Consider the following 13,951-nt stretch of genomic DNA (forward strand, 5'->3'; position numbering starts at 1 on the left):
AGAGAATCGAACAATAAAATGAACAGATCAATATTCACTTCGCTTTTCCCATATCAGTGCACAAGCTAACGTGAGAGTCTGTTATCGCGTACGTAATATATCTAATTTTCGAAAAATATCCGAATCACAGCGTATCTATTCTGGTACACTTGGTTCACAGATAACACTACGAATTCGACAAACGTGCACGTAAAATACACTCAATTCGTTTCGAGATAGAGAGAGAATCCATTCGAGATTATTTTCACTCAAACGTACCTACTGAATGGAGTTACATTAAAAATAGACAAAATTAATTAAAATTTTCCCACAGGCAGGTACCTATTCCATTATTCCAACGCAAGCTCGAGTACTTTTTCTTTTTCATAAAATGCCATCTTTTTGACGTTCACTGCAGTCAAGAAAGAAAAAAATAATATTCAAATTATGATCGCGAAATACTCGTACTTGGAATATTCCAATCTTCCAGGTCTGTGGATTTTCAACTCCGATGATTTCTACGACTATACGTTTGAAAAGAAACATTAAAATGTCTTTCAACATCCGGTTACTGTGTTCTCTGTGAACGTGAGATGACGACAAAGTCCGTGCATTCTTTTTTATTTTATTTTACTCTTTGAAAGGTACCTAGGTAAATAAACAGCGTCGTTGAAAAGACATACAGCAATGTGTTTGGTATACTTTGTCGTATACTATAGAATAGGCTTCCTGGTTTATTTTAATAACATCGTCGAGGAAACCTTTTTCTGGACCTTTTGACTTTGGTCGTGTCAAATGTTGGATAATTAAAAACCATTTCATAGTTTCATATAATTAATATGGATTATACCTTACGTACAAACAAAAATAGTAGTTAAAATACACGTACCATATTTTTCGACAACGATGTAGCTAAGCTGGAGTTCTAACAATTTTATTTTATTTTTCGCAGGACTGGACGTTACAAATTAGATATGTTCAAAAAAGAGATGCCGGATTATACGAATGTCAAATCACGTCGCATCCACCATCTAGTATATTTGTAGACTTTCAAGTAGTAGGTAAGTTGATATTAATTACAATTATAAATGAAAATATCAAGTTAAATACATACAGGTAAGTACGTATGACTTTTGAGGTATAACTGAAAATATTTAATGTACATTGCACTTTTTAATACTCTGGACCCATGTATCCCAGCTTTAAAGCCTCAGATTTGAGCCAGGGTTGGAAGCTTATGTTAAGGTCTTCTGGTCTTCTTTTAAGGACAAAAATATGTGCACCTAATTTTGAAAATCACACAAAAAAATGGACGAATAATTTCTCGTACCTAACTGTTCTCACTTCTCACTTGATAAAAATTTAAAAAGTAAAAAAATTCCTTAAAATCACAGAAAAATGTTGAAAAAAAGATTCAATTTTGGGTAATTAGCCAACAGGTCCCAGTGAGAGGAGATCTCCTTCCACCATCCCCTACCCCACGTCGTGTCAGCCATTCGTTATTACAAAAATAACACCACACTGGAAGCATTTCTTCGCTGCAAAACTGTCATCTTAAAACGATTTTCAGGCTTAACGTAACCGTTGCACATTGCAACATTGCGGTACTAAATTATATAACACATTTTAGACGTTTACTTCGCAATTTTCTAAATACTTTTGCACGCCGGACGACCACTGGAAGAAAATATGTGCATTCGGTCTCCTTTCTTCGTATTTTTTTCACTCAGAATTTCCTCCCTTTCAGTCACCTCTTCACCCAACTACATGAAATATGCTGCAGGAACGTAGTATTAATCAGATTTAACGACTTGACGCGGTATTCTTGATAGCAAATGTACGAATATACGTATGTAGCAGAAAATATGGGAGACACCGAGCCACTTCTTTTATTAACCTTCTTCTGGAGTGAAAAAAAAAGCGCACAGTGGCACGTTGCCTTGCAGTTTTCATTTATATATGCTTGTTTGTCGAAATAATTTATCTCGACGTTTTACTCCGAGTTTTAAAGTAAAAACGTTCATCTTTGTTTGTTATTTAGTTATAATTTAATTAAAAACAATCGTAATAAATTGACGTAAATTAACACGTACGTTAGGTAACCTACCTCTCGTATGTACGTCGCGCCATATCGCACCTAACTGTGCCGTGTACCGGGATTTTATTATGCTGGCGAAATGTTTCCTTTAAGCGAACGAAGGAGAAAGTTTTTATGTAAACACGTCTGTTTTCGTCATCATCTCTTTATCCTCCACCCGAGCCCATCCTGTATACTTGCGCTAAAAACTTAGTGCCCTAGTTTTCAATTAAGGATAGGTATATACCTAGCCACATAATAAACATGTATCGTCCTTCGACAGGTAAGGTAAGATGAGGATGGGCGGGGTTTTTTAAATGTTTCGTATACAAACCTTCTACTTTCAAGAAAAAAGGAATCCGAAAATTGACAGGAACATTTTGAGTCCAAAAAATTGCATTTAAAGAGCAGGCAAAAAAGTCCTATTTGTCAAAATGTCAATCTCAAGAGCTACCTACAGTTCATTTTTGGATTTTTGACGAATTTTTAAAAATTTTAAAAACCTGTTTTGAAGTGGTTTTTGAACTTTATTTCCACGAAAATAGGCATTTTGTGTGCAAAGTGAACAAATATGTGAATAATTTTTCAAAAACTACCTACACAATTCTGGGTCAATTTGGAGCTTTCAACGATTTTTCAATTTTTTTCAATGTTCAAAATTTACTCCGGAGAAACCAAAAATGAACTTTAGGATTCATAAACTTGGTTGGTCTTCTCGACCATTTTAAGAAGTTACTAAGAAATTCAAGATGTCTCAACTCAAATATGATTTTTTAAGCAAAGTGTACGAGTAAGTTCTAAAAAATGTAAAAAAAATCAAATTTTTCGTAGAAGACGGATCACATTATTTGCTTGACGCGTCATTTTTCCAGCTGAGAGGTCATGTACACTTGACGGGCGATTTATCAACGAAAAAAACACCTCGTCGTGAACTAAGGTGGACCATCTTCAACTTTTTTTGAAACCTGGTGAGGGTATATTCGATAAAAAGTGTAAGGAAACCTCAAAATACTGCAGGAAAAATTTTGAATCCTTGACTTAAACCATCACTTTTCCCCCGGGGGGTTCAAAGGAAGAGTTGCGATAAGCCCATTTTTTGGGCCCGGACAGTTTTCCACTGAACCACAAACCTGCGATTTGCGATAAACGTAACGTCTTGAAGTATATATTCAATTAGGTATCTAGATAAAAAAGTTGAATTAATCTCCCTGTGTATTCGTAATTTTGAACTCCTTTTTTATAGAGCCCCCCACTTTAGGCACCCCTAAAAAAGGCGTTTATGCATATTTTTTCAAATAAATTAGAGAATTTACATTTGAAACACACTAGAAAGAGCTCGATAATTTTTCATTTGATTTTTCTTGTAACTTTCAAAATTGAGCAATTTTGGGTCAAATTCTGAGATTTTATTTAGTTGAAATTGTGAAAACGTGATTTTAACGTTTTTTTCGAAGAGTATCTCAGAATTTGACCCAAAATTGCTCAATTTTGAAAGTATGGCCTTATCGCAACTCCTCCTTTTCAAATTTACATTAAAAATTTAAAAAAAGTTTTTTGATTTTTTCTGTGCATTTTGGGTTATTTTACATTACTTTTAAATGGGTCCAAAATTAGTTTTATTTTTGTAAGTCGCGTAAAACTTTTGGAAAGGTTCAAAATTCGCGAAAACTGTTTTTTTCCTTCCAAGTAAAAACAATAAGTGTATAAGTGTCAATTATCGCAAACAATTTTTAAAAACTTTTTTAAATTTTCAATGCTGGCTAAATTTTAATATTTGAAGTCCCTGCAGAAAAGTGATGATCAAAAACGAGGGATCCAAAAATTTCCCTGTACAGTCTTTTGAGGTGCATCACAACTTTTTATCGAATTCCCCTTCAATTTTCCAAAGAATAAGGTGAAAGATGGTCCACCCTATTGCATATGAGTACCTTCTTTGAAAATTTGATTTCTTCACATTTTTTAGGATTTTCAGATTGGTTGAGAATTCACTTTTGATAGTAGACGTTAAAGGCCGAGGCGCCGGGCGTCTTTAAATAAACTGTTCATTCATTCATTCATTCATTTTTGAACATGGCATCCCAGATCCTAAATAGAAGATGAGATATCCCATATCGCGGCACTTAAGCTTTCAACTCAAAATGAAGGTCTCTTCTGAATTTGTTTTTTTCTCAATAAATCGATGTATCGAATATCGAGATATTGCTTTCAGGATATTTTCTCCTTGGATTTTCCAGGGATCTCGATAATACGCCAATGCAATGAAAAATGACCTCTTTCTCTCTCTCTTTAATTTTTTGAATTACGTGAATTTTTTTAAGATAAAAGCGCCTGAATTGGAAATTCACGTTTTTTGGGCATTTTTGAAAAATTTTGTACCCTTAAAATTGATAATCTTTAATTTTGCAAATTGAGAACTTGTTCACATTTTGCTAAAAAATTTTAATCTTAATGAGCAATTTTAGAAAATTTTTCTCAAAACATGTTGGCAAAATTGGTCATGTAACCGTAACGTATCGAAAAGTGTTCGGTAACTTTTGTTTTTTTATTTAAAATAAAAATAAATTTCGTTTACGTAAAATCGCGTAATATTAATACGTGGCTATTTAGTCGAGTTAAAATGTTCTAAATTTCGTGAGAAATCATTGGTTGTTAAATAGGTATTCGTTTATTCGTTGTAATCGTTATGTTTCGTAAATTGTCGCGTTAATATTGATTTAATCGTCGAGTTATAAAGTCATCGAGCTCTTGCTCAATTCTTTGTTTTCGTTAGGTTCGTTGATCTTTAGGTCAACGACCTTGTAAAATAAATATTGCTTTTATTTTGAGTTGTTATGTTTTGTCAGTCGAATTGTTCGATTTATTTCAATATTCTTGAGTCAGATTTATCGATTTAGATCGATTCATCGTACATGGTAGCAGAGCGTGGTTCGTGAAAGCTCTGTTTCGCAATTCGACGTCCTGTGTGGAATTTTCTGGCTTGTGTAGCTTCAGCGTATTGGTTCGTGTAGTGTTCGACGAAGTAAATGTCGACAGTCCTGTCCTATTTGCGGTCAGGAAAATCGGTCAACGTAGACGACGACGATAGTAGTTCAGATAAGCGTAAATCGAGCGCCGAGTTTCGTGGTTTTTCTGAAAAAGAAAAATCAGAACAAAGTATACCGAAGTCGAAAGGTAAAAGTAAAGTAAACGTCGAGCACGTATCTGAGTCAGCAGGTGATACCGAAGCTGGTACGAGTTCTGCGGGTTCCGGTGATATTTCCAACGATCCGTCGATCCCTGTTGATTCCGTTCCTCCTCCGTCTAATCCATCTTCCGGTCCTCCACCTCCTCCACCTCCTGGTCCATCCGACGATCCGAGCGACGATAGTGAAAGTAGCGACGACGACGACGAGTCCAACGAAGTAGCTGTAGAATCCGATTCGAGTAGTTCGTCTGGTAGTATGTTCGGTGCTGGTGATAATCGTGTAATGGAGTCGATGGTCTTTCGCGGTACGGGCTTCGTGTCCTGGAAGAGAAAAATCAAAGTTATTCTTTCGGCCAAAGGACTTCAAACCGCGATCGTACAAGTAAATTCGTTATCACCGCGTAAAAAAGCGAAAGCGCTTGAAATTTTAATTAGGCACGTAGCTGAGAACGTTTTCCGACTGGTCAAGGAGACAGAGGATCCGTACGTATTCTGGACGGAGCTCAACTCCTTGTACCAGGCGGAAAACCAAGCAGCAATTATCGACTGTCGAACCCGTATTTCGAAGATTGTCATCGATATGTACAAGAGTCCGAAGGAGTTCCTAGAGGCATTTTATACGCTAGTCAACGATATGGAGAGTTTGGACGTGAAGTTAACTCCATCGGAAATCTATACGTATCTGATCAATGCGTTAGGCAACTCACCTAAGTATGAGTCAGTGCGTATGACTGCTCGAGGACTAGTTCACGTCACAGCTGGAGACACAAATCCAAAAGTAATTTCATTGTTACTTTTGAGTTTGGAAGATGCCTCGAAGAACTCCTCGACTTCGAAGGGTTCGACAAGTACCGGTTCCGCGATGGCCGCCGCCGATAGTAATCAATCCGGTAATAAACGTAATCGTAATCGTAATAAATCGCGTAGTAGTAATTCGAACTCGTCCGGTAATTCGTCGAACGGTAACGGTGATCGTAGCGGTAGTAGTGGCTTCGTTCAAGCCAAGGATCGTACCTGTTATAAGTGTCATAAACGGGGCCATATGGCCAAGTCTTGTCGATCCGCCGGAGGGAACTTTAGGAACGATACCAACCCTCGGGGAAGTATCGTTTGCTATTGTTGCAATCTGACAGGGCATATCGGTCGAAACTGCCCACAGAACGGTGATTCGTCGCGTAATAATGGTGGTAACGGTTCGTCGAGTGGTACGTCGGGTACGTCTGGTACTGCAGGTTCGTCCGGTTCGTCAGGTCCTCGTCCGTCGATAGCGTTAGGTCTTTATTCATTGACACCTGAAAAAAAGGAAAATTTTTCGTTAGATGAAGGTCGTAGGTGTAATATCGTAGATGAATTCGTGAAAGATAGTTTCGGTCGTAGTAGTTTCGGAGACAGTGTCGCGATATCTAATTTCGGTACATCGCGTAACGTGAATATCGGGTCGAACTATTTTTTAGGCGACTCGACTGCTTTGAATCTCGGTGAAGAAAACGCGTACGTCGAGACAAACGACGACGACGGCGTTGATTTCATCACGTTTGTCGTCGATAGTGGTGCGACGTCGCATTTTCTGAAGCATCCAGGGATATTGCACGATGAGAGGAAAGTTCAGGAAACTTTACAATCCGCTCATTGGGAAGTATCCCTGATGAAAGAAGGAGTTGGTCGATTGAGAGTTTTAGCCGATGACGGAAATGTCTATTGGTTAAATGAGGTATTCTTTGTACCTACTCTTTCGTTTAGTCTTCTGTCCGTGTCAAAAATCGTAGCGAACGGTTATCGTTTCTTCTTCGACGAAGATCCTCGTTTGGTCGATCCTGCGGGAAATTTAGTGTCTAAATTAATGCTTAATGATAATGGATTATATACGATTCAATTTATGATTAATATACCTCCTATGTTATATTCAAGTTGTTCTTATTCATCTGCGTTAATTTCTGACGATACTAGTGACTCGACAAATGTAGGTAATTCCTCGACGACGATAGGTAATGATTCTGGAGTTGTAGTTTCGAACGTTTCAAGTGTAGGTATAGGAAATACCAGTACGATTAGTGACAGTGATGTAAATCTGAAAAATACGAAAAAAATTAGTAAATTAAAAGGTGAAGGAGACATCTGGCATTGTAGATTGGCTCATACGAGCAAGACGGTACTAGATAAGATTCCTGAGTTACGTGGATGTGATTGCCCACCTTTCAATCAGTGTCAAATTTGCTGTAAAGCAAAACAAAAGAAACATACCTACGATTCAAGTAGGTATAGGTATCCGAACCCGCTCGATCTTGTTCATATTGACGTAATGGGTCCTATTACAGAAGGACTAGAAGGCGAGCGATATTTGATTGGCTTCGTAGATGACTGTACGAGATGGGGAGTAACGTTCGGAATGAGAAGTAAAGCCGAAGTAGGTACCTACCTAAAAAAATATGTCAATATTAGTGAAACGTTGTGGAATACGAAAGTAAAGCGTATCAGGTGCGATAACGCTAGTGAGTTTATCGGAGGTACCTTTAAAGAGTTTGTCGACGAAAAGGGCATATCTATGCAGAACAGTGAGCCGTATGAGAAGCAGCATAATGGCACCGTCGAACGTTTCTTTCGAACCATCCAAGAAAAAATGCGAGCTCTGTTGTATGAAGGAGGTTTAACGAATAAATTCTGGCTTTACGCTGCTTACACGGCAAACTACGTGTACAATCGTTTACCGCATTCTGCCTTGAACGATTTGTCACCGTACGAGCTGTGGAATCGTAGAAAGCCGGATTTATCGAGAGTGAGATTGTTTGGAAGCGTTGCACGAGTTCTGGTACCGCCTGAAAAGAGAAAGAAAACCGATGAGAAGTCGATCGATATGGTGTTGTTAGGTTTTACAGAGACAGGTTATGTACTGTACGATGTTTTACGAAATAAATTCACAAATTCGAGTTGCGTAGAAGTTGATGAAACGCGTAAGATACACGATATCATCAACGATCATTTGTTAAAAACATCGGTAACAGTTAGTGTTAGCGACGTAGAGATCGTACCTACGGTTCAAAGTGAAATACGTAGTTCAGTGGAGCCAGCTCCTGGGTGCTCATCTTGGGTAAACCCAGATGAGTTGAGCGAAGCCGAACGTAGCGGTGAAATTCACGTTGATCGTAGTATGATTGATACTTCAGCTACCGACGATCGATCCGACGATTTTGCTGATTTTGCATTGGCTAGCGTCGATGATTTATCGTACGAACAAGCTCTGAACGGTCCAGAAGCGAAGTACTGGAAGGTAGCGATCGACGAAGAGTTAAAGGCGATGAAAGTAAAAGACGTTTGGTATCCGGTATCTGAAAGTAGCGTAAAAGGTGAAAATTATTCGAAGGTAGACAGTAAGTGGGTTTTGAAGAAAAAAATCAACTTGAATGGTGGGGTAAAGTATAAAGCGCGATTGGTTTTACATGGTTTTAAAGATAGCCATTTTTACGAGTTAGATGAAATATACGCGCCGACCCCAAACCAACCGAGCATTCGATCGATGCTAAATCTTGCGGTAGTAAATCGTTGGCAATTACGCCAATTGGATGTTAGCACAGCGTTCTTGAATGGTGACATAAATCGTAATGTCATGTTCAATCCTCCAAAAGGGACTAACGAAGAGAAAGGAGTAGTATACGTTTTGAAGAGATCGTTATACGGTCTCAAAACAAGTCCGAAGTCCTGGAACGCTAAGCTAAACTCGTACCTGTTATCGTTGGGTTTTTCTAGAAGCAAAGTAGACCCTTGTGTTTATTTTGATTCAGAGAATCCGCTTCGATGTGTGTTCGTTGTTTACGTCGACGATTTTCTTATCACAGGATGCGATGATCGTCTTATCGAGTGGTTAGTTAAGAGTCTGAATGAGCGTTTTGGAATCAGAGACCTGGAACAATGTAAGAAATTTATTGGTATGGAAATTAATCGTAGTAAAGATCGTTTGGAAATTCATCAAAATTCATACATCGAACAGTTAGTTAGTGAATATGGGCTGTCTAATTCGAACAGTATTTCAACTCCAATCGAACCGAACTTGAAGATTACTAATCTCAAGCTCGATAAAAGTTTCGAAACCAAAGTGAGAGGTCTCTTAGGAAGTTTAAGTTACATTGCAAGAGGAACACGTCCTGACATTGCGTATGCTGTAAACTTCCTAAGCAGATACCAGCACTTGGCAAATAAGGAGCTGTTCGAATACAGCAAGCGTATTTTAAGGTATCTATGTAGTACGTTAAACGTGAAACTTACTTACGTAATACCTGAATTTGTCGATAAACACTCTGTATGAGTGTACGTAGATTCAGATTTCGCCAGTGATTGTTTAGATAGGAAGTCAACGTCTGGAATTTTCATATTGCACTATGGCAATGTAATTGACTGGGTAGTCAAGAAACAAAATTGTGTAAGTCTTTCGTCGTGTGAGGCTGAATATGTCGCTTTAAGTACGTCTGGTAAGGAAGTCTTGGCATGGCGAAATTTATTTCTTGAGTTGGAAGTTCGTATTGACACCGTTCCGGTGTATTGCGATTCTAACGCAGCGATTGCCGTAGCGAATACGGTTGAATCAAAACGTACCAGACACATAGATGTCAGTTATCACCATATTCGCGATCTGATTCTTAAAAATGTGATCTATCTACAAAAAGTTTCATCGATAGATCAACTGGCTGATTTATTAACGAAAGCCACTACCCGTACGGTGTTCGAACGTTTATGTAAAATGTTATATCGCGTTTAACTATTGTGTTCGAGTCGATTTTTATAATTCTCAAGTATAGTTTAAGTGAAATTTTGCTGTAAAAATATTTTTGATCGTAGTGTTTACAAACACCGGTAATGATAAGAAGCAACAAGTTTTTCGTTTGTTTAAGTGGCACGCGTGTTAGGGAAAATATTTTTATGGTGGGGTGTTGGCAAAATTGGTCTTGTAACCGTAACGTATCGAAAAGTGTTCGGTAACTTTTGTTTTTTTATTTAAGGGGATATTCTCAATACACCAAATTTTCTCATAGCATAACCAAAATGCCTTATTTTACATTAGTCTTATGGAACAAACTTTGATATAATTATTCAGAGCCGCGGATGAACGGAATGGGCTCAAATTTGAAATGTATATTTTTCAAGACATTTCGAACAATCCTATGCATGCGTTTGTCGATACGTTAAATAGTTTTCAAAAAAGTACACTTTTAAAAATGTTGGATTTTTCACCAAAAAGTCCCAAATTTCATTAAACCGTATTTTTTCGAAAACTATTTAACGTATCGACAAACGCATGCATAGGATTGATCGAAATGTCTTGAAAAGCATATACTTCAAATTTGAGCCCATTCCGTGCATCCGCGGCTCTGAATAATTATATTTACGTTTGGCAGGCAAACCGATATACTACCATGTATTGAGAATATCCCCTTAAAATAAAAATAAATTTCGTTTACGTAAAATCGCGTAATATTAATACGTGGCTATTTAGTCGAGTTAAAATGTTCTAAATTTCGTGAGAAATCATTGGCTGTTAAATAGGTATTCGTTTATTCGTTGTAATCGTTATGTTTCGTAAATTGTCGCGTTAATATTGATTTAATCGTCGAGTTATAAAGTCATCGAGCTCTTGCTCAGTTCTTTGTTTTCGTTAGGTTCGTTGATCTTTAGGTCAACGACCTTGTAAAATAAATATTGCTTTTATTTTGAGTTGTTATGTTTTGTCAGTCGAATTGTTCGATTTATTTCAATATTCTTGAGTCAGATTTATCGATTTAGATCGATTCATCGTACAAAACAGCATCTGTGAATTTTTAAATTTCCAAAAATTCCCAAAAATTCGTATCGTGGACTTTAAGACTTGAAATTTTGGTTACGAAATTTTCAGGACCTGCTCCTTCGATCTAGCTTGGTTTCGTTCAAATTGAAAAGTACTAATTTAAACAGTTTTTTTAAAAAGCAGGCTCTTGAGACTCAGGTTAATATCCAATTATCTAGCTGAAAATTCTGATGTGTTGTTTTACGAAGACTGTGGTCGTATTTGAGCAGACTTGCTAAGGGGACCATGTTCTCGACACTTGGAAAATCAAATAACACAGGTCTCTTTTCCCTCAGCTTTCTCTAAATGACTAAATTACATAGAACATTTTCAGCATTAAAAAAAAAAATTTTGGAACAAATAATCCCTTTTTGTACCCAATGAACTCTTTCAAAACTGCTCTACATAGCTCGATTTTCATAATGATATTTTCAAGATTAAGAGTTCAAAAATCAGTGTGATTACAAAATGTAAAAAAAAAAAATGATAGAAAATCGAAATAATTATTGATTTTAATAATTTTTGAGGGCATTTCAGCTCCCACTCCTTTCAATTTACTCCAGGCATCTCATGTCCAGAACAGTAAAATCCCAAAATTCTAATCCGAAATGGACCGAAATAAAATTTAATCCAATTCTAGGGACAGAAAAAGGTTTTAAAAAATGAAGATTGGCAACTGCAAATTGTGATTCATAAATCCATAAAAAATTGCCCCCTCGTTACTGAAAATCCATAACAGGAAACACCAACTTTGCACATCAATTTGATGAAAAATGACGAAGTCGACCATAAACGCCACATTTTAGCCCTCACTCCCGAAATTAGTGTGCTGGTGATTCAAAACTTCTTCTCATCCCACTAGATGATTTGTATCCAGTTTTGTTTGAAAATCCGTTAAAGGTAGATTTTGACCATCTTGACCTGCTATGTATTTTTTTTTTCACTGGTCGATCTACGCCATGGGATTTTAAAATATCCATATAATATTTTTTATTCCTCCTTGTCCACTTTTACTAAACGCAAATTTGTTTTTTTTTTCACAGAGGCTGAAGCTCAAATCGAAGGCTCAAAAGAAAAATACCTGAAATACGGTAGTGTTTTACATTTAGTCTGCACGGTGCTGAAAAGTCCGGAAATACCAACGTATATTTTTTGGTACCACAATAATCAAATGGTGAACTACGACTCGCATAGAGGTTTCAACGTAACCCTAGATTTAGCAAATAAAACCAGCGCCTTATACGTTCCCAGAACCACCAACGAACACACCGGAAATTATTCTTGTGTGCCTAGCAACGCTCATCCAGATAGTACTGTTGTTCACATACTCAATGGTGAGTACCTCTACCAACATTCATATAGACATACCAAACGTATATATAAAGAGAACTTATCTCTTGTAAAATATATGTGTATCTCTAGCTTCCTAGACCTACCTATCATTACGAGCTACCTACCTACCTATATACTTACACCTGCAACCTATCATTCTCTCAGTGTATACTGTATATAGATAGGCTTTACCTTAAGCTAATGAAAATTTAAACTTAATTTCCAAAGCCGATTCAATAACGCGTCTTAATTTAGGATTAACTTAATTCGTCGACTGCATTAAACATTATTCAAGTAAGAGCTTTGATTTTATTCCTCTACGTGGGTAACATAATCATTGTATTTACCTACCTATGGCACAGAATTCTATACATCTAAAGCACGACGCATGTAGTATACATAACGAACCAATCAAATACCTACATCATACGTTTTCTCATTTCATCTCTAGTCATTTTCCTTTTTACATTGCGAGCCCTGTGTCAAATGCGAAATTTAATTTAAACGATGGAAATTGGATTTTTATATCGTTATATAATGGCTGAAAAATATGCGCTAATCGGGTGTCGAAGGTTTTATTAATGTGTATTTTACTATATAGTTAATCTTACCGTGACAGTATACGGGATAAACGCCATTTACCCTCGGATTACCGTGATAATATTTAATTAAAATTTGATTACCGGATTTGTCGATACGGGTTTGGGACTTGAGTAGCATAGATAGTCCACCTATAGACATTATATACTCAAGTAAAAGACAAAAAAAAAGTACCTACTTTTTTATTTCGTTTTTGTCACTCGAGTGTCGAATCAACATATTTTTTCAATGCGATGAATGATTTTTCAAATAGAAATTTTCGTGACTGAGAACGAGACTAAACGTGTTTTTTCAAGAGTTTAAATCATTTTCTACTACTTCACAAAAATTGCAAAAATAAATATAGGTATGTAAGTAGATATTGAGTTTGCTTGAAATTTAGAAAATCGTCGGTAAAAAAAAATGAGAGATAGGTAGGTATATTTCATAAAAAAAAATTCTGACTCGTGTTCCAAAAGTAAATATTGGTAAAAAAGACTCAGAACCAAATTTTAAATCTTGAAAATTGAAGTAAGTCGCTCTTTGTAAATACAATTAAATTTTATCCTTGAGAAAATTCAGTCACTTTTCACATCTTTTGAAGTAGATATGATTGAAAATAAGCAGGGAATCACTCGTATAAACGTATACCTACCGTAGGCAATTTTTTCAACCATAAAAATGATATTTTATGGCATATTTTTAGTAATTCTTTCCATTGAAATTTTCTATCCTATGCAGGCTTACAGAAATATCAACTTTCTTCAAAGCCCAAAATTTATAGTAACCGAAATAGCTCCATCAAATATCCTAGTATAAGGTATTTTGTCCCCTCTCCTCCCCTCCGCACACCATCCCACGCCTTCATCTCTTTCTTGTTCCGAATCCACCAGAAATACTACATTATTCTACAAGGACAAGGCCACAAATTTTCAATAAACGCGTTAAATTTTATTTTAAAGATACACCAGGACATCAAAAATTTACCAAC

The 13,951-nt window shown here is 36.6% G+C and overlaps 1 protein-coding gene across 1 annotated transcript in view; it reads left to right on the forward strand.

Annotated features, from left to right (window-relative positions):
* LOC135835537 (zwei Ig domain protein zig-8-like) overlaps positions 1–13,951 on the forward strand; it is a 366,482-nt gene that overhangs the window by 294,400 nt on the left and 58,131 nt on the right. Inside the window, exons 5-6 of the mRNA XM_065349802.1 lie at positions 932–1,040; positions 12,093–12,383. Of these exons, the coding sequence (XP_065205874.1) occupies positions 932–1,040; positions 12,093–12,383 (400 nt within the window). The remainder of the gene's footprint in view (positions 1–931; positions 1,041–12,092; positions 12,384–13,951) is intronic.

Source organism: Planococcus citri, chromosome 2 (assembly GCF_950023065.1).
Source record: "Planococcus citri chromosome 2, ihPlaCitr1.1, whole genome shotgun sequence".
NCBI lineage: Eukaryota > Metazoa > Arthropoda > Insecta > Hemiptera > Pseudococcidae > Planococcus > Planococcus citri.